At 38.9% G+C, this 19,103-nt stretch overlaps 2 protein-coding genes across 3 annotated transcripts; both read right to left on the bottom strand.

Annotated features, from left to right (window-relative positions):
- Positions 1-138: 138 nt before the first annotated feature.
- On the bottom strand, positions 139-10,592 carry LOC120556783 (intelectin-like). 2 transcript variants are annotated; one of them, XM_039796519.1, is made up of 8 exons: positions 10,371-10,592; positions 9,003-9,116; positions 8,730-8,888; positions 8,332-8,579; positions 7,301-7,459; positions 5,103-5,220; positions 4,693-4,799; positions 139-453 (listed from the first exon to the last, which is right to left on the bottom strand). In XM_039796519.1, the coding sequence occupies exons 2-8, from the start codon at positions 9,112-9,114 to the stop codon at positions 310-312; spliced, it is 1,047 nt and encodes a 348-aa protein (XP_039652453.1). In that variant the 5' UTR covers positions 9,115-9,116; positions 10,371-10,592; the 3' UTR covers positions 139-309. The 2 variants fall into 2 exon arrangements, with proteins under 2 accessions (XP_039652453.1, XP_039652444.1); XM_039796510.1 differs by lacking the exon at positions 139-453 and adding an exon at positions 4,172-4,592 and having other exon boundaries at positions 10,371-10,591.
- Positions 10,593-14,153: 3,561 nt separating this feature from the next.
- LOC120556773 (D(1) dopamine receptor-like) lies at positions 14,154-16,966 on the bottom strand. The gene has a single exon (XM_039796499.1). The coding sequence runs from the start codon at positions 16,854-16,856 to the stop codon at positions 15,504-15,506; it is 1,353 nt and encodes a 450-aa protein (XP_039652433.1). The 5' UTR covers positions 16,857-16,966; the 3' UTR covers positions 14,154-15,503.
- Between the last annotated feature and the right edge of the window lie 2,137 nt (positions 16,967-19,103).

The raw sequence follows: 19,103 nt of genomic DNA, 5'->3' as shown, positions 1-19,103 counted from the left end.
ATACCTTAGGTTAAGGGTTAAGATGTCCCGCTGGAGACCTTTGTAGCATTTTGCTGGTGTGCAACTTAATTACAAATTACTGTTTGTTGTAATATTAGATCTTCTTTATGAACAACAATACAAGCAGAAACCCAAGGCTCCTGCTATGTAAATTTAGACACAATGTGATTAGGAGCTTTACAAATTAACCTGACTTCACCTGAACTGAAATCTATTTGGCTACAACTGTGATGGTTGACTAGATTGACATGTCATAATACTCAAATGTTTAATACATCATAAACTACATGTAGGCTACAAATAACCCTCTTAGCGGTAGAACAGTAAAACAGCAGACTCCGTCATCTCTTTGGAAGCGCTCCAGCCTTGATCCCTTCCCATTCTGTCCCAGTCAAATGATGGGAAGTCCCCACACTGGTCAGGGTGGAAATATCCACCTCCTCCTATACAGTACTGGAGACACAGACACACAATAACAGTATAATTACATACTGTGTCTCACTTGCTGTGTTTTCTGACAGACAGCAGAAGTGCGATGATGGACTCACGTGTTCAGTGTTGCATCCGGTGATCGGCTTGACCCCGGAGCAGATAGCCATGGCCGCACGTTCATGATTTATTGCTCTGAATGTGATGAAACCTGCTTCAAATTCCCCTTACATATAACACGGGGTGGGGGGGGGAACACAATGAGTGATAACATTATTCAAGGATATCATTTAACCTTGAAAGTTAATTGAGTATTTAATAACTTACAACATTCTCATACACGTATTACTACACATTAAGCACCATACAGGAAGGTAAAAAGCTCTTTATCTTATCTCACATTCATCTCATATTATCTTATTATTTCACTCATTCTAGAGGAGCTGTTACCTCTTGACCTGGGTCCATATAACATTCTGGTCGACTCTCTGTCTCCGTGGTCATACACAATGGGAGCAGCTGGCCCTCTGTTGCTGCACGATCCAATGTTGTATCTCACTGGATATTGCTGGTAGAATGTGACAATATCATCATGAGGGCCTACCTGTAGACTTGCAGGTTTGCTTGTGTAGTTAATGATTGTACTGTATTTTTGTTTTATGCTATGCCTTGTTATCCATTTTTTACCTAAGTTATAATTGAACATCACTACACAACTAAGTTACCATAAAGAGCTGAAAGAGGTTCCCTCCATACAGGCGGAGGAAGCGGTTTTCAGTGTGGTAGCGGAGGATGGCTGCCAGCTTCCAGTGCTCCAGTGGGAAGTTGTTGGGAACGTGCCATACAGACATGTCTGCTGCTACTATATCATAGTAACCTGGATTCTGTGAAAGTTACACACTAGTATCACAACTTTAATTGAAGTGTAGAGAAGTCTAATGACCCAAATAGGCTGTGCTCATTTTTCTGTCTTGAGACCAGTGCCCCATTTATGGCTCGCACCTGGAACACTACGGTGGGCATAAACCTAGTTTAGTAAAAAAGAGCCGCCATTGAGGCATTTTCGAAACAACCAAGATGGCTGCAGCTGCTTTCTGTTGAAGTACTAAATTTTGATGGCAAAAACTGCAACACTCATTCACAGACATATTGATGCTACACCATTACAGCTCATCTTTCCACGCTGTAGTCTTTCCGTTGCTTAGTGCTACCTCACATGTTTTGTTGCAGTTTGGTCATACTACAAATCCCCATCTGCTAGATGGAAACATTTGTACAGGAATTCATGATTCCTAAACAAAGTTTAAGTTCCTTTTTTTTTTTTTGCTTCTTTTGTTTAACTCCACCCATGACTCCAGTCCACGACTCTTAATTCGCTTTGTATCAACTCATTTCGCAATGGCTTGAATGTAATGGACGTTAATTATTATAAAAATTACGCACTAAGACTATCATATCACTAATATTTAATTAAATAACTAAATTATTTACATGACATCCCATTCAGCAATGTGAGTCAGTGGTCCACAAGAGAGAATACTACTGCAGCACGTCTGTGCCCTGGCCCCTGTGTACCTTAAAATCATCCGAGGTGGCGCCCTCTGCTGCTCCAAAGGTGTTTCTGTTGGACCAGTTCCCGTCTCCATCTGGAAGTTCAGCATTGTTGCCCTGCTGGCTGGACCAGCGATCGCCCACTGTGCACCTTCCGTAAACACTGTTCTCATGGACGCTCGCCACCAGCGTCCAGCCGCCTCCCGCAGTGGTCATATCACAGAAGGTCTGATAGACCATGCCATTAGCAGTAGTCAGGTAGTACAACCCATCTGGAAATATTACATTTAGTGTTAATGAGTGAAAAATACATACCATTTGGTCATCAGCAAAATATTTGTTTACAACATGTGCTTGAGGGGATTGCAGCACAGTGAATTAATAAGAAATAGGCCTAAGTATTGCATAGAGCAGTGATTCTTAAAGTAGGGCGAAAGGTTTTCAGATTATTATGATAAAACCTTTTTTTCAAAGGGCTTCATACAGTAGAAACAAATAATATCTTAATTTTTTTTATCTACAGATTAAAATCATATCACTGATTATTTGCTAATCTAAGAAATCTATAATTCCTATAATCTGCAAATATGTTTAATACATGTCTAGTATCTTTCTTATACATTTCTCCTATATTGGTCTTTCACATTACTAAGACCGTAGAAGGGACATACATGAGGGGGTCCCCCATATATTCTCTGTCTTGTAATGGGTCCTTGGCTGAGCCTCTAGCATAGAGAAACATCTCCCACAGGCTGGGCCTGCGTACCTTCTTGCTCATTATATCTGTCCTTAATCTCTTTACAGCTCCTTGCGACATATCTGGACCGGTTGCTCAATTCCTCCAAGCGTTCTACGGTTGTCCTGGTGAGGTTCTGAGTCGTCTCAACATCCCTGATGGCGTCTGTGTGGATGAGCTCTTCATTTACTGAAAATAAAGACACATTTTTTTAAATAAGAAAGTTTGATAACATATTTCTTGTATGTATTGTTGTTGTTTTTTACCTATTTGTAAAGTAGTATCTAAAAATGAAGCATCTTCCACTAACGCCAAAACCACCAAAAACAAATGTATGATGTATAACATGTCTGTGAAAAGAAACAAAACAATGCATTTAAACATCAAAGAAGCATAATTGTACCTATTAATACAGAGTATGTGATGCAAATATAAAATAATTAAAACCTGACAAATCTAATCAGAAATCTGCCAGAGCTCCATTCTCCCACTGTTAAATTGTGTTAGTGTTCTTTCCAGCTTTACACTATTGAAAGGTTTAAGACAAAAAGTTAAAGGTCTGACAGATTTCAGGACAAGCAGCAAGTTCTTTTTTCCATAATTCAGAAATAAAAAGTCAAAGATGAGGAGACAGGAACATTCATCCACGTAACTCCAACAGTACATTAAGGCTGAACAGCACTTCATTACTAAGTTGTCATAAACCAGTCCCCAGCGCACCTACCTGTGTTGATCGCTGTCAGATTTCTTGTGGCCCACTCTTGATCCTCACAACTATGTATGTCCTTGCTTATTAGTCTTCATTGATATCTCAACGCTCAAAGTGCAAAGAAATTAATAATTTATCAACTTTATTGCATTACTTACCGAAAAATCACTCTGACAAGGAAACTATTCAATGAAAATAAACTGAAATATAGTCATAATGATCCCAAAGTCCACTGCTATCTTGTTGTAAATCATTATTTCATAAAAATTTTAAATCTTACACCTAACAAAACCTTTTGGGCTTTCTAAATTGTTATATTATACAAAAGGATTATAGGGACAAGGGTTACTGGTAACATGTTGCAAATACAGTATAACTTTTTTGTGTCCCACTTATGAAAACAAAAATGGAGAATAAAAATAAGGATACAACACTTTATTTCTGAAGTGTCCTAATATACTGTACTAAAGGGGCATTGCCAACAAATGCTCCTGAGTGTCATGGCTGTGGTTTTCACAATGTGTTCCCTTATTGTTTACTGTCTCATGTGTTTCTGTATTCTCTGTGTTTTACCATGTTCCATCCGTGTGTATGTTTTATGCCTCACAGTTTTATGCCAAAGTTTTACTTTGTAGCGTGTTTATCTGTGTCGTGTCTTGTTTTACTTCCTACCTTAGGTTGAAGGTTAAGATGTCTCGCTGGAGACCTTTGTAGCATTTTCTCTCAATAAATACTCAAAAAAACACCAAAGTTTAATATTTTAATATGCAGTTTTATAACGCCATCTGCTGGTGTGTGACTTAATTACAAAAGACTGTTTACTGTGATATTAGATCTTCTTTATGAACAACAACACAAGCAGAAACCCAAGGCTCCTGCTATGTAAATTTAGACACAATGTGATTAGGAGCTTTACAAATTTACCTGACTTCACCTGAAGTGAAATCTATTTGGCTACAACTGTGATGGTTGACTCAAATGTTTGATACATCATAAACTACATGTAAGCTACAAATAACCCTCTTAGCGGTAGAACAGTAAAACAGCAGACTCCGTCATCTCTTTGGAAGCACTCCAGCCTTGCTCCCTTCCCATTCTGTCCCAGTCAAATGATGGGAAGTCCCTACACTGGTCAGGGTAGAAATATCCACCTCCTCCTATACAGTACTGGAGACACAGACACACGCACACAATAGCAACCGTATTATTACACTGTTTAATTTGCTGTGTTTTTTGACAGACAGCAGAAGTGCGATGATGGACTCACGTGTTCAGTGTTGCATCCAGTGATCGGCTTGACCCCGGAGCAGATAGCCATGGCTGCACGGTCATTGTTTATTGCTCTAAATGTGATGAAACCTGCTTCAAACTCGCCTTTCATATAAACATAAAGAACATGTCTTGATTACAGCAGGATGAATTTAGTTTAGTTGATTTCTTAACCATTTCATAATTCAAGGACAACCCTTTACCTTAAAAAGTTAATTGAATATTTAATCACTTTGTTTTTGTAGTAAATTTATACAGTAGCCTAACTATTTTGGAAAATGTGATAAAATTAGTAAATTATGAATGAATGAATTAAGCACCAATCCAGATTGATATCCACACATATCCATAAAGGTGAGAAAGCTCTATATGATCTTCCTTTTCATTCCTTTTACAGGAGTTGTTTACCTCTAGGATTGGGTCCATATAACATTCTGGTCGACTCTCTGTCTCCGTGGTCGTACACAATGGGAATAGCTGGCCCTCTGTTGCTGCAGGAGCCAACGTTGTATCTCACTGGATATTGCTGGAAGAATGTATTATTGTCATATACCAAGGCCACTGAGAGTTCTTAATTCTGATTGGCTGGAAAGTGCTAGTTAACTTTTAGTAACCAATGACATTTGATCTCAGTTCCATATACAATAAACTGTAGTTAAAGTTAGCAACAGTGTGTGACAAATGTCACCAAGGTCCAGCCAATCTCAGTCACATGTTCTGGTTTTGCCCCACCCTTGCTCCTTTCCTGTCATGCGTTTTTTGACCCAGCCATCACATCTGCCAACGTTCATCCCTCACCATTACCACACACATCGCCCTGTTTGGTGTCCTACCTGTTAGCCTTTCACTGCCGCCCTGTTTTGCTGAGCTTGTTGCCTTTCTCACACTGCTAGCAAGGTGTGCCATTCTCTTGCGGTGGAAAAGCCCTTGTCCCCCCTCTCGCTCTCAATGGATAAAGGATGCGTTTCATTTTATGAGATTGGAGAAAATTAAATATTCCCTAAAATTTGGCAACCCTTCCTAGACCATGTCAGGTCTCTCCATATAGACATTGACCCTAATGTCTAGACAACTAGTTATACAGTTATATTGATTTGTGTGAATCTGGGCATCCAAACCGTAAAGTAAATTTCTAATTGTGTCTTCAAAGCGCGATTACTTACAAAGTCAATGCAAAGACACAAATTTCGCACAGGTAAAAATGTGTGTGCCGCTGTGTCACGAAAGCCTGTCAGTGTTGACATTCTCCTGACATTGCTGACATAAAGTAGTTGAATCAGAAGAGGAGGAAAGAATGATTGTAGCCTTCTGTGGGCGGTCAAATTCACCAAGCTGTGTGCGCCTCTGGATGATGTTTTGAACCCAGACACAACGTATCTGGGAGCATCTTGGACATCCACAACTGGTACAAAGAAGCAATAGTGGTTATTTCAGCCAAGGTTGATGACGGAAAAGCTGCGCGAGTAATGTGAATAAACACAATTTATCCTGCGGCCAAACTTGCGTGAGTAATGTGTTTGGTGTTAACACAGCAGGAGCGTAGCACAAAATTCTGGGCCCTGTAGAAAGGCATTTCCTATGGGCCCCTCCCTGCATCCACAGCTATTTATTCTAGCATATTTTTGGGCCCTCCTCACATGAGGGCCCTGGGTGCTCAGTCCCCTTTTCCCCCCCAGTCCGACGCCCCTGGAATACAATCTTTTCAGGATTTTTTTTTTATTCGACCAACATTTTTGAACCCCTTCCTGTTTAGCTGGATGTTGCCTACACATTATATTGAATGCATGTGTAAATGAATGACTAATATTTTTATTTGGTTACATATGGCATTTTGTTGGCAAGTGGCCATAGAATGCTCGATGGTGTTTTCTGCCCCCAACTGCTCCATCCAGGCAGCGCTGCGACCGTTGCCTTCAAGGCACCTAACCCTAACCTTAACCTTAACCTTAACCTTAACCTTAACCCTAACCCCAACCATAACCATAACCAGTGCCTCCCAATGGTGCCTTCCAGGCAGCGCTGCCTGGAAGGCACCATTGGGGGCAAAAAACACAGATAAACCCCGAATAAGTGGGATACTGTAATAATCTCAAATTGTTGTAGCCTTATGGATTCCATGGAGGGTGACTGTTAGCCCCCGTGTATAGTTGGGTGTTATCTGTTACAAAGTCTACATCTTTAACCTTATAAAGTAGCCTACAAAAGTACTAGAATCAAAATATGTACTAAAGTACCAAAAGTAAAAGTACTCATTATGCAGAATGGCCTACTTCAGAATAGATTATATTGTATATTTGGTAATGCATTTATATGTAAGGATCACTTAAATGTTGCAGCTGGTAAAGTTAGAGCTAATTTTAACAATATACTGCCAGGTTGCCCATGTACATCATTTATATGTTAAATATATTTTGTATTACTAATTTGAATCTGCAAAGTAAGTAAGTAAGTAAGTAACTCCCACTGTGAAATACATGTAGTGGAGTAAAAAGTACAATATTTAGAAAATAGAAATACTCAGGTACAAGTACCTATTTAAGTATAGTACTTGAATAAATGTCCTTAGTAACTTTCTACCACATTAATTTAACATAGCTTCACATTACCTTGAAGAGCTGAAAGAGGTTCCCTCCATACAGGTTGAGGAAGCGGTTGTCAGTGTGGTAGCGGAGGATGGCTGACAGCTTCCAGTGCTCCAGTGGGAAGTTGTTGGGAACGTGCCACACAGACATGTCCTCTGCCAATATATCATAGTATCCTGGATTCTGTGAAAGTTACATGTATTGGTTCAGTTAGTTTGGTAATATCACATAATTCCCTGCATAGCTCCTCCCAACTTTAACTTGAGGGGTGACATTATCCAGATTAATCAAAAACACCTGTGTGAGTATGCAGGGTCTTTAAATTTCCCAAAAAGTAAATGGACCTCAAAATTCTCTTTATGGTAAGTTAACCCATTCCCAAGATACACTATTTACTTTTACTGTTCATCTATTGAAGCAATGGAAGTACTGTTAGTAGGGGAGAATGAATACATTTGTGTACAATATTCCTGCAGTGATGGATGAAGTACTCAGATACTTTACTTCAATTATCAACAAAACAATGTAAAAATACTCCATTACAAGTAAAGGTCCTGCATTCAAAATCCTACCTAAGAAACATTATAACTATATTATAAGCTTCATGTAGTTAAAGTATCAGCTGTAAAAGTACAATAGTGTCAGCAAAATGTACTCAAAGTATCTAAAGTAAAAGTATTTTTTTGAGAAAATATGTATTCATATGTTGAACCTTTCTCTCTTAGTTTTTTTGGGAAATATAATATGATCAATGGATCAACAGTTATTCAAGTGAATCCATGTGAGAAGGGAGACATCTCAAACATGACAAGAATTTAGTGTTGTCATGTTTGAGATGTCTAGATATGACTTGTTGTATTTTATAATTTTATCATGTGTTTTTAATGTAAAATTTGAATCTGAAATTAACTAGTAACATATTCCCATTTGAATTGTACTGGAGTTGAAGTAGAAAGCAGAAAATAGATGCAAAAGTACCTGAACATTTTTACTTAAATGCAGTACAGTGTAAATGCACTTTTACTGTTACTTTCCACCACATCATCAAGTTGTACCTTAAAATCACCCGAGGTGGCGCCCTCTGCTGCTCCAAAGGTGTTTCTGTTGGACCAGTTCCCGTCTCCATCTGGAAGTTCAGCATTGTTGCCCTGCTGGCTGGACCAGCGATCGCCCACTGTGCACCTTCCGTAAACACTGTTCTCATGGACGCTCGCCACCAGCGTCCAGCCGCCTCCCGCAGTGGTCATATCACAGAAGGTCTGATAGACCATGCCATTAGCAGTGGTCAGGTAGTACAATCCATCTGGAAATATTACACTAAATATTACACTAAATAAATAAATAACTAAATAAATCTTTATTTTCAGAGGGTAGCAACACTTTGAATTACTGTAATGAAAGAATGTTGATCAATAACATTTGTTAAGTTTAAAAGTATTGTCAGAAGAAACAACTTCTTGTTCATTATATCTGTCCCTGGTCTCTTTACAGCTCCTTGCAACATATGCGGACCTCTTCCTTAATTTGTCCAAATGATCAAAGTTTGTCATGGTGAGGGTTTGAGTCTTCTTAACATCCTTTGTGGTTTCTGTGACGGTGTGCTTCTCATTTACTGAAAATGAAGTCAAATATGTTAAAATATGAAAAGGAGACAGCAGTGCTGTGGGAAAGTACTGCAAAAGCATAATATGAATTTGTACATTTGTGTGTTTTGTATTTCCTTTACCTGTTATTGAAGAATAATCAGCTTCAAAAAGGGAAAGGGATGAACGATTAGCAAAGGATACATGATCCACTGACACCAAAACCACTAAAAGCGAAACTGTGTGGTGTAACATTGCTGTAAAGAAAGATATAAATATATTAATAAATTTGAAAGATGCCATGTGTTATCCCTTACACCAGTGGTTCCCAACCTTTTGGGTCTGAGGTACCCCCACAGCTCTGTCAGATGAACTCACTTACCCCTTCATCGATTCCCAATGCATTTTTCAAATGTATGACACTATTCATATGAAAGTGGAAATTGTTTCTCATACAATTGAACCATCAGTATTACGGTGGGTTTGATCAGCAATCGTACTACTAGCCTACTAGGTTACTACTACTTAGAATGAAGCTGAATATTTGACAATTTATCCACTAACGTTACTTTTACTGTAAACAACAATTACAACCACTTATCCAGTACTTACAACTAATCATTTGAACTGTTTAGCCATTACTTTTACCTACCTGTTTAAACTTCTGTGCTCGCTTGCTAACCAGTTTTCTCTCACATAACTGCAACATCTAGAGTTGAGGTGTTACAGTTGACTTAATGTTAATATGTTGATATATTGTTTTTCATCAAATCATAATTTCAAAATTTTCAAATTGCAGTAGTTGGATACAATCTTTCCATGTACCCCCTGGCAACTGCAGAAGTACCCCTGGTTGGGAATCACTGTCTTACAAAACCCTTCATTAGTAAGTTGTTAACATAGTTAGTAGATAGCAAGTTTTATATATATATATATATATATATATATATATATATATATATATACAGAATATATATATATATATATAACAATTTGCTTGTGGTTAGGGTTGTAATCATCCAATCTTACTATTAAAATGATATCCAAACACTAATAGATCATGTCAAACAATATTTCTATGAGAAAACTTAATGTCACATTCATACATGTACATGCAACTTTCTCATCAATCTCCAAAATATCTTATACTTAAACAGTTTGATATAGATCTTCCATTATAGATAATTATATTACATAATAGAGCTACAGTTAATACAATACAGTGGGTTGTAATATTCGTAATATTTTCATAACAAAAATATTCTGTGGGTCCAACAAGTTAGAAAATGATAAGTTGTGCTCCTTACTGACAACACAGCTAAGCCTCTTTGCCTCATATATTTATGAATACCAAATCAAGTGTGAAATTAAGCTGAACTTTGATTAGTTTTGATGTAATTGTGAGAATTTAAACCAAAAGCAGTAAATACATAAGTATATGTGCAAGTGTCATTTCTAGTCAGTAAAGCAACAGAGAAAACATTCAGTGACTGTGAAGAAACAGTTCTTACCGTACTCTCAACTGAAACATTTCATCAAAAACCTGATAAAAAAAAAGTATCATAAAAAGAAAACCTAAACAAAAATTAGTCAATCTTAGCCGTTTCCTCAATAAAACTGCAAATTCACTTGTGATGTAAATTCTGTCCTGGGTTGAAAGACCTCCACTTTGCAGTTGTAACAGGATCTTTTTTCTAATTGACAGACTGTGAGGCATAAAATATATATTTGTTATGGCCATGTGACTCTTGTGAGAGCAAAGTTTACACTATTAGCCAAGCTGAACCAGTTAAACATAAACTACTGTGGTTGGATGTTATTTTTACTGTTGCGAAATTTTGGACGTATCAAAACAACATGCTCTCCTAATCAAGGAGGTAAAGAATAACTCAGATCTTTTACTTAAGTAAAAATCAGCAATACCACAGTGCACAAACACTCCTTACAAGTAGTAGTTAGTTAAAAACCCTGCATTCAAAACTTTACTTAAGTAAAAGTACAAAAGTAGTAGCATCAAAATATCCTTGAAGTACAGTATCAAAAGTAAAAGTACTCATTATTGCAGCCATTTTTAGAACAATATATATGTGTAATCTAAGCTAATTTTAATTTCTTTATATACTAGCTGGTGAAAATCGTACTTAAGTACAGCACTTGCATGAATGTACTTAGTAACTTTCAAAACTGGAATGTCCTCGTTTGACCAATCATAATGTGATTGTTATTTCTCAGCTTTTTGTGTTATTGTATTAAATTCAAATCCTCTTTTACAATTTACTGATTCTAATTTGCACTGGATTTCACTTTCCTCTTAAATGTACCAGGACATTTTTTGTGACCAGTAGCACATAAACCATGACTTCTATTTTTCTCTCTGTGTGTCTCTCTCTGATCTATTTTTAGAGGTTAGACGGACACTGTAAGAGGCGTTCACTAATAATTCAACTGCTTTACACATCCACATTCACATAACCTCTGTAGCTGTATACTTTATAAGTGACATATATAATTTACTTGATTTAACTAAATTGACTAGGGTTAGGAACCGGAGCGTCGTGGTTCAAGTCCCCATACGACATACCACACGACCAAAGTGTGGAGTGTGGACTGGTAGCTGGAGATGTGCTAGTTCCACTCCATGTGTGTGTATTTCTGTGTGTAGTTTGTTCTAAGAGTGACAATAAAAAGTATTAAATAAAAGTGGAATATTTTAAGTTTAAAAAAAGAAAACTAATAGTATATCATGTTGAAAAGTCATAGTAGGTAATAAAAGTAATGGTATAGTATATTGAATAACGTGATAAAAAGTCATAGTATAGTTTCTCGAAAACGTTCATGAAAAAGTCATATTACAGTATGTCAAAAAAAAGTGGTAAAAAAATCAATAAAGCATGTCAAAAAAGCCATTATAAAGTCATTGTATAGTATGCTGAAGAAAAGTGATAAAAAGTAATAGCATATCAAAAAAAGTGATAAAAAAGTCAGAGTAAAGTATGTTGACAAAAGTAATGCAAAAGTCATAGTATAGTATATTGAAAAAAGTCAAAAGGTCATAGCATAGTTTTCGAAAAAGGCATTAAAAAGTCACGGTATGGTATGTGAAAGAAGTCATAGTATAGTATGTTGAAGAAAGTCTGGAAGAACATGCAAACTCCCCCAAAAAAAGGCCAAGCCCAGACTGGGGACCTGCACTAGTCACCATCCCATCAAATAAATCATGTTGAAAACAGTCATAGAATAGTATGTCGGAAAAATGCGTTAAAAAGTCATAGTACACTATGTTAAAAAATGTCAGAGTATAGTATGTAGACAAAAAGTGATAAAAAAAAAGTCACAGTATTATATGTTGAAAAAAATCATAGTATAAGAAAGTCTGGAAGAACATGCAAACTCCACAAAAAAAGGGCCAGCCCGGATTGGGAATCAATAACATAAAATATGTTGAAAGCAGTCATGGTATTGTATATTGAAAAAAGCCATTAAAAACTCATAGTATGATATGTTAAAAAAGTCAGAGGATAGTATGTCAAAAAAAAAACAAGAAGACCAGGTTGATGAAGGTGAAGTTTCTTCTCTCACCATCCCACCAAATAACTTATGTTGAAAAAAGTGACAGTATAGTATGTCGAAAAAAAGTGATGAAAAAGTGATGGTATAGCATGGTGAAAAAAGTCATAGTATGGTATGTCAAAAAAAGTGATAAAAAAGTCATAGTATAGTATGTTGAAAAAAGTCATAAAAAGTCAAATATGTCAAAGAAAGTCTAGAAGAACATGCAAACTCCACAAAAAAGGCCCAGCCCGGTCTGGGAATTGAACCTGGGTAAGAGTCTACAGTGCCCAATTTCTGGTGCTAGCCACCATCCCACCAAATAACTAAAAAAGTAATGACAAATTCATGGTATACGTGGCCGGGTTGGTTCAGTGGGTAGAGCAGGCACACATATACCGAGAGATTTATGCCCCAACGTAAAGGTCCTGGGTTCGAAACCGACCTGCAACGATTTCCTGTATGTCTTCTGCCTCTCTCTCATTATGCATTAAAAAGTCAGTTTAGTATGTCAAAAAAGTGATTAAAAAAAAGTCACAGTATATTATGTAAAAAATACTGGGACTGGGAATCAAACCAGGGTCAGAGTCTGCTGTGCCTACTTGCTGATCCAATTTCCCCAAAGAGACCGAAAGGAATTATAAGGTATTTTGGACAGAAAGACTTTGCAAGCTGGATCAGAGGAGAAAAGACTAGTAGAGTCAAAGCTAATCCACCAGTCAATATTTATGCATATTAAAATGGGAAGTGTTCAAAAACTCTTCATACGGTATGCTGAGGCTTTAGACCAGTAGTTACATTACCTTACACAAATCGATTAACAGCTACTTCTGAAACTCTAGCTTTCTGTCCTGCCTGCAGCCTCGATGACTAATTTAACTCTCACACATTCAAGGTGGGCGGGTGTAGCTCATTAAAAGTTCCCCCTAACGAACACAACCTACTTTGAGTTCCTTTTTGTGTGACATGAGAATGAAACGAAGGAAGAATAAAAACAAGGACAGTCATTAGTCAGTATTAACAGATGTAATCACTTTATCATTCCTCAGAGAAAGGACCCCACACACTCCACGTGTCAGGCCTGTAATGAGAAAAGTCATTACAGGCCTGTAATGACTTTTCTCACTCAGTAACCTGCATGCAACGACTGCAAAGGGAAACTCATTTTTAAAAATGTATTTGACCTATGTTTTATTAATCCTCTTTGGTATACTATTCTTACATTAGTTAGAGAAGCCTACAGCTGATGGATGTCCTATGTAGGTTACATGCCCATTACACAGCGAATAGCAAAAGTCTGCACACGCTTCCCCTCTGCAAACAGTTATACAGCATCCTGTACCATCACTGTGTTTTCTCACTCCTGCATAATCCGAATAAACACAAATATGTTATCACTGGTGCCTAATAGTTTCATACATGTGATAACTGCATATATTTTCAGAAAAAGAAATTACAAAAATTAAGACTATCTATCAGTTATTGCACTGATCCATGTGATGTACTTTAAGATGTGGTGTACTTTAAAGGAATATTATGACATTTTTGGGAAACACAATTATTCTCTTTCTTGCAGTTAGATAAAGAAAATCCTTACCGCTTTTATGTCTGAGAGTGGTATCAATCTTCTCATCTAACTCTAAGTAATAAAGTGTGTGTGTGTGTGTGTGTGTGTGTGTGTGTGTGTGTGTGTGTGTGTGTGTGTGTGTGTGTGTGTGTGTGTGTGTGTGTGTGTGTGTGTGTGTGTGTGTGTGTGTGTGTGTGTGCGTGTGCGTGAGGAGGGGAGGAGGGAATCCCGTAATAGTTGGCTCCATTAAGGTTTGTATCTCCTTGAGGCTGTAACACCCACTTTCATATTTACACATTAACAAGGGTGTCTCATTAAACAAAAATGAACAGATGTTAATCTGCAGAGAGTTCATCATGGAGCACAGTTGTCACTGTAAAAAGCTTCTGTATTCTCACTGGTCAGGGCATCTTTCACAGGAACAACCTTTACAAATTATTCATGTGTGTTTCTTCCAGGGGATAGAAAGGGGAAACAAAGTGCACAGTGCATCCATACATGATGCACAGCTGACAGGTGCTAATGTGAGTTAGTTACATAATCCCATTTTTAGAGATTCAGAGAAATCCTGACCTGTCTCTCCATGATGGGGAAAGGCCTTGAATGGAAGCCAATAATACCCATCCTCAGTGGTAAATCTACTGTATGTCAGTGTTTTCACAGTAAAATGGGTGAGATATTTGACTTGTTTGTGGTAACCTTTAATCTGAAAATACTTTTGAAATGTGTCATATTACTTCACCATTTGATTTTAAGGTGTATTATCATCCATGTACAAGATCAATTCTAATCTAAAACTAAATAAATGAGGGGAGAGATGATCACACCTATCCCAACTTGATTCAAGACTTTGAACTAATCAAGTGCCTGCCTTACTCTGTTGTGTTTTGGCATGTATAGCTGTTTCTTAGAAAAGGACTCAAATAAGTGCCACTGTGAAAAAAGGAAATTACTTATTTCCTTTGGAGTTTCTTTTTAAATCGATTTAACTGCAGAAAAAAAATATTGTAAACCCCAGTCACCTCTTCTATTTTATGTAATCTTGCTGATAGGCCTCAGTTTATACCCAGATCTGGACCTGTCGATATTTTTCTTGCTACTGGAAAAAGAGTAGTAATCCTCTCATTGAATTTTTCCAAAAAATGCAATACATTACTAGGCTACTAGACTACAAAGTCTTTGTTGGGTAAACATCATGTGAACAAAAATGAGCTATACAGTATGTAACCCACACACCATTAAAAAAAATTATAGCTCCAACACAATTATTCCCAGAGATGTACCATGCTCATGAAAACACAGTTTTTCTGTTATTTTGTTATTTCGTCATCATCAGATCACCTAAGGTGGAACATCTTTGTCTACATGCAGCTGCTTTTTGTACACATCGATGTTAAATATCTGGGAGTAAATTCACTGTGCTTAAATGCTTATTTCCTCCCTCTGTACTACAAGCCTACTGGGGTCAGATGTGCACACCATCCACCTTCTTTGCATATTTTTCCTGTTCCTTTGCAAATGGTGTCACTTATATTGGTATCTGCGTCAGTCTGTCTTTGTCGTTACTTTCCTCAGTGTCCGTGACCTGCTCCAAGGAAGTCGCTCTGTGATAAAACACAGTTACCGTTGTGTTCCCGCTGTCCTCGCTTCCCCTGGTATTCGTGGCACAGGAGACGTCCAGTTTCAGTGGGCTCTCCTGCTTTAGGTTTCCGGCCTCGTTGCTCGCCATCACCGTCTCCACCGCTGCGCTCACCGCTGCGCAGCAGCGTCGTCCGCGGCAGCGCAACAAGCGCAGGAAGGCGTCTCTGAAGTCCGCGTTAAACGCATAGATGACCGGGTTGAGGGACGAATTGCTCCAGCCGATCCACACAAAGACATCAAAGGTTTTTTCGCTGACGCAGTATGGGCCACGCTGGTCCTCTGGTCCGGTACAGAAGGGCAGAGCGCAGTTCAGGACAAAGAATGGCAACCAGCAGCAGACAAAAACACCCATGATGATGCTCAGAGTTTTGAGGACTTTCGTCTCTTTTCTGATGGAGACTCTGAGCTCCCGGTGTGACTGATTGGAGCGCTGAGAATCAGGATGAAGATTGTTATGAGGCTGATGTGAGTTGGCACCGATGTTCTTGAACAGGTGAGGACAAAGTTCGGGTACGTCCGAGCGGCAACTCTGCGCGTGCTCCGCCGCCCGCTCCAGAGAGGATATCATCCGGATCTGCATCTGGGCTATCCGGTAGATGCGAGTGTATGTGACAATCATGATAGCCACGGGGATGTAGAAACTGATGAGGGACGAGGAGATGGCGTATGTGCGGCTCAGGCTGGAGTCACAGCTCCCATCAACGCCGAGAAGCGTCAAATCTTCCCCATGTGGATCACCCATCTCCGCACGGTGCCAGTTCAGCTGCACGGGGACGAAAGAGATGACCAGGGAGACTGCCCAGGTCACACCGATCATAACAGAGGCCACCTTCTTGTTCATACTCCTCTCATAGAGGAAAGGGCTGGAGATGGCCCAGTATCGGTCCACACTAATGAGGCACAGGTTGAGAATGGAGGCCGTGGAGCACATGATGTCGCATGCCAGCCAGGTCTTACAGAACCCTCCAAACGGCCAGTAACCAGCCACCTCGACCACAGCTTTCCACGGCATCACCAGCACGGCGACCAGGAGGTCCGACAGAGCCAGGGACACGATGAAGATGTTGGTTACTTTGGCGCGCAGGTGCCGGAAGCGATAAACTGCTGCGCACACCGTGAAGTTGCCAAAAAGCGTCCAAATGATAAGCAGCGCCAGGACGCAGCCCGTTAAAGCTCGGTGCGCCGGTAACTCCTCCCGGCTGCCGGCTCCGACCAGCGTAAAGCCGGTTGTGTTATTCATTGCCTCTACCAGTGCTCGGCCATTTGTCAAACTAAAAGGACAAGAAATCCAAACAAACAAAAGCAATAGTATAGAGCGCGCGTTTTTCTCCAGTCGGAAGATCTGTGCTGCTGCTCCGTGCACAGAGCAGATTTACTGGGGACCACATGCAGCACCAGCTGGTACTCACTGCTGACAACACAGCTCGGTGACGCGCAGCGCTGAGATAAGTTTGACATCTGAGCAAAGACAAACATGTCAAGCATTTTTAAATTATTTCTGTTAATTTACTTTCATTCACCATTACTGTTTAATATGCCCTTTTTTACCAGTGTCTTTGTCCTATTTCTCCCTCCCACTCAATGTACCATTATAGGTTCTATTAGAATAAAGGATAGAGCTGCTTAAATACGCGCTGTTAACAGGGCGACATCAGACTACAGTAATGAATAATTTTTATTTATAGAGCACCCTTCATAACAAAGATACAGAATGCTATACATTTCAGCACTGTGACTAAATAAAATCAGGCAACTACTGAGATAAGAAAGAATACAAATAGATGTGAATACTTTTTTAAGGAGTAAATAAATAAAACATTAACTGAAGAAGAACCACTGAACTGTATATTAGCAAACACATCTGTTTATATATTTATCTAAAATTAACTAAATATAAATGTCACATGGGTGTGAAGTTGAGAAAAGAGGAGCTAAAAGGGCTAATTTAACAAATGAGAAGTCATCCAAGATGATGTTGTCCATCACGCCTCACTTCCCTTCCGCTGACTCTCTCCCATTCACCTGGTACATTGGACTTATTGTGAACAATAGATATTCTTAGATGTCTGCTTTATTTATTTATTATTTATGGCAAATATTGTCAACAGTAATCCAGAGATATTCACCTCCAGTGAAGTCTGCCAGGCCGTAGCACAGTTATTGGATAAGAAAGCGAGTGGGCCAGACCATATCACAGCAGAGCACCTTAAGTTTGCTAGCCCAAAGGTGGCAGTACTGCTTGCTATTTGCTTTTCTGGATTTATGACCCATGGCATGCTACCTGAATCTATGTTGTCAGTTACTCTTGTGCCTGTCATTAAGGACAAAGCTGGCAAGGTTGGGAGTTTGGATAATTACAGGCCGATAGCCCTAGCCAGTGTGATATCTAAAGTACTGGAAAGAATTCTGCTTGATCGTCTATGTCCTTATATTGGTACCACTGACAATCAATTTGGATTTAAAGCTAAGCTTGGTACTGATTTGTGTATTTATGCCTTGAAGGAGGCAACACAGGGGTACAGAAGGCAGAATTCATCTATGCTAGTTGGTTTTATTGATGCTTCCAAGGCCTTTGATAGAGTCAATCATTATAAGCGATTTGAAAAACTGAGCCAAAGGGGTGCACCTGACAGTATTATAAGAATTCTGGCTTACTGGTATGCCAACCAGAATATGCAGGAACAGTGGGGTAATACAGTCTCTGCCTCCTTTGGGGTAAGTAATGGGGTACGTCAGGGGGGGCTACTCTCACCAGCACTCTTTAACGTGTACATGGATGAGTTATCCAACCAATTGACAAGATGTAAAACAGGCTGTATGATTGGTAACGCTTTGGTAAATCATCTCATGTATGCGGATGATTTGGCCATTTTCTCTCCCAGCAGTGCTGGTTTTCAGTTGCTACTGAATATCTGCTCTGAATATGGGGTGAAATATGATGTGTTGTATAATGGTAAAAAGAGTGCTGTGTTAATATGTAGGACAAAAATGGACAAAGACATTTGTTTTCCAGACTTTTATCTATCAGGACAAGTGATGAGTGTCTGTAATAAAATTTAATATCTGGGTAACTACATTACAGATCAGTTATCTGATGATGAGGATATACTCAGGCAGCGGCGCATATTATATGCCCAAGCTAACATGTTGGTAAGAAAATTTCACATGTTGCACGAATTATGTCAAAATGAGTCTGTTTAAAGCTTATTGCACTCCTCTGTATACTGCTCCCTTATGGACTAAGTTCAAAAAGGCAAGGATGAAGAAGCTTAAGGTTGCTTATAATGACCGTATGAGGATACTGCTCAACAAACCCAGGTGCTCTAGTGCAAGTGACCTGTTCTGTAATGCAGGGGTCAGCACCTTCCAGGCATTGTTGAGGAGTCTCATCTACAAATTCATTTGTCGCCTGAACGTCTCCCAAAATAGCTTTGTTATGCTATTAGTAAATCCTAGGTTTAGTGCCATACAATATCAATCATCACTA

The sequence above is a fragment of the Perca fluviatilis genome, chromosome 1 (genome assembly GCF_010015445.1).
Source record: "Perca fluviatilis chromosome 1, GENO_Pfluv_1.0, whole genome shotgun sequence".
Lineage (NCBI taxonomy): Eukaryota > Metazoa > Chordata > Actinopteri > Perciformes > Percidae > Perca > Perca fluviatilis.
The sequence above is the reverse complement of the archived record's forward strand: the minus strand, read 5'-3'. Positions and strand labels throughout refer to the sequence as shown.

Bases quoted from the DNA above. Each gene is read 5' to 3' on its own strand.
- LOC120556783 (XM_039796519.1), bottom strand. From the start codon at position 9,114: ATGTTACACCACACAGTTTCGCTTTTAGTGGTTTTGGTGTCAGTGGAT. The intron at 7,460-8,331 runs GTACAACTTGAT...TAACTTTCACAG, and splicing joins CCACCTCGGGTGATTTTAAG to AATCCAGGATACTATGATAT. The intron at 454-4,692 runs GTGAGTCCATCA...CTGTGTCTCCAG, and splicing joins CTGGATGCAACACTGAACAC to TACTGTATAGGAGGAGGTGG.
- LOC120556773 (XM_039796499.1), bottom strand. From the start codon at position 16,856: ATGAATAACACAACCGGCTTTACGCTGGTCGGAGCCGGCAGCCGGGAG.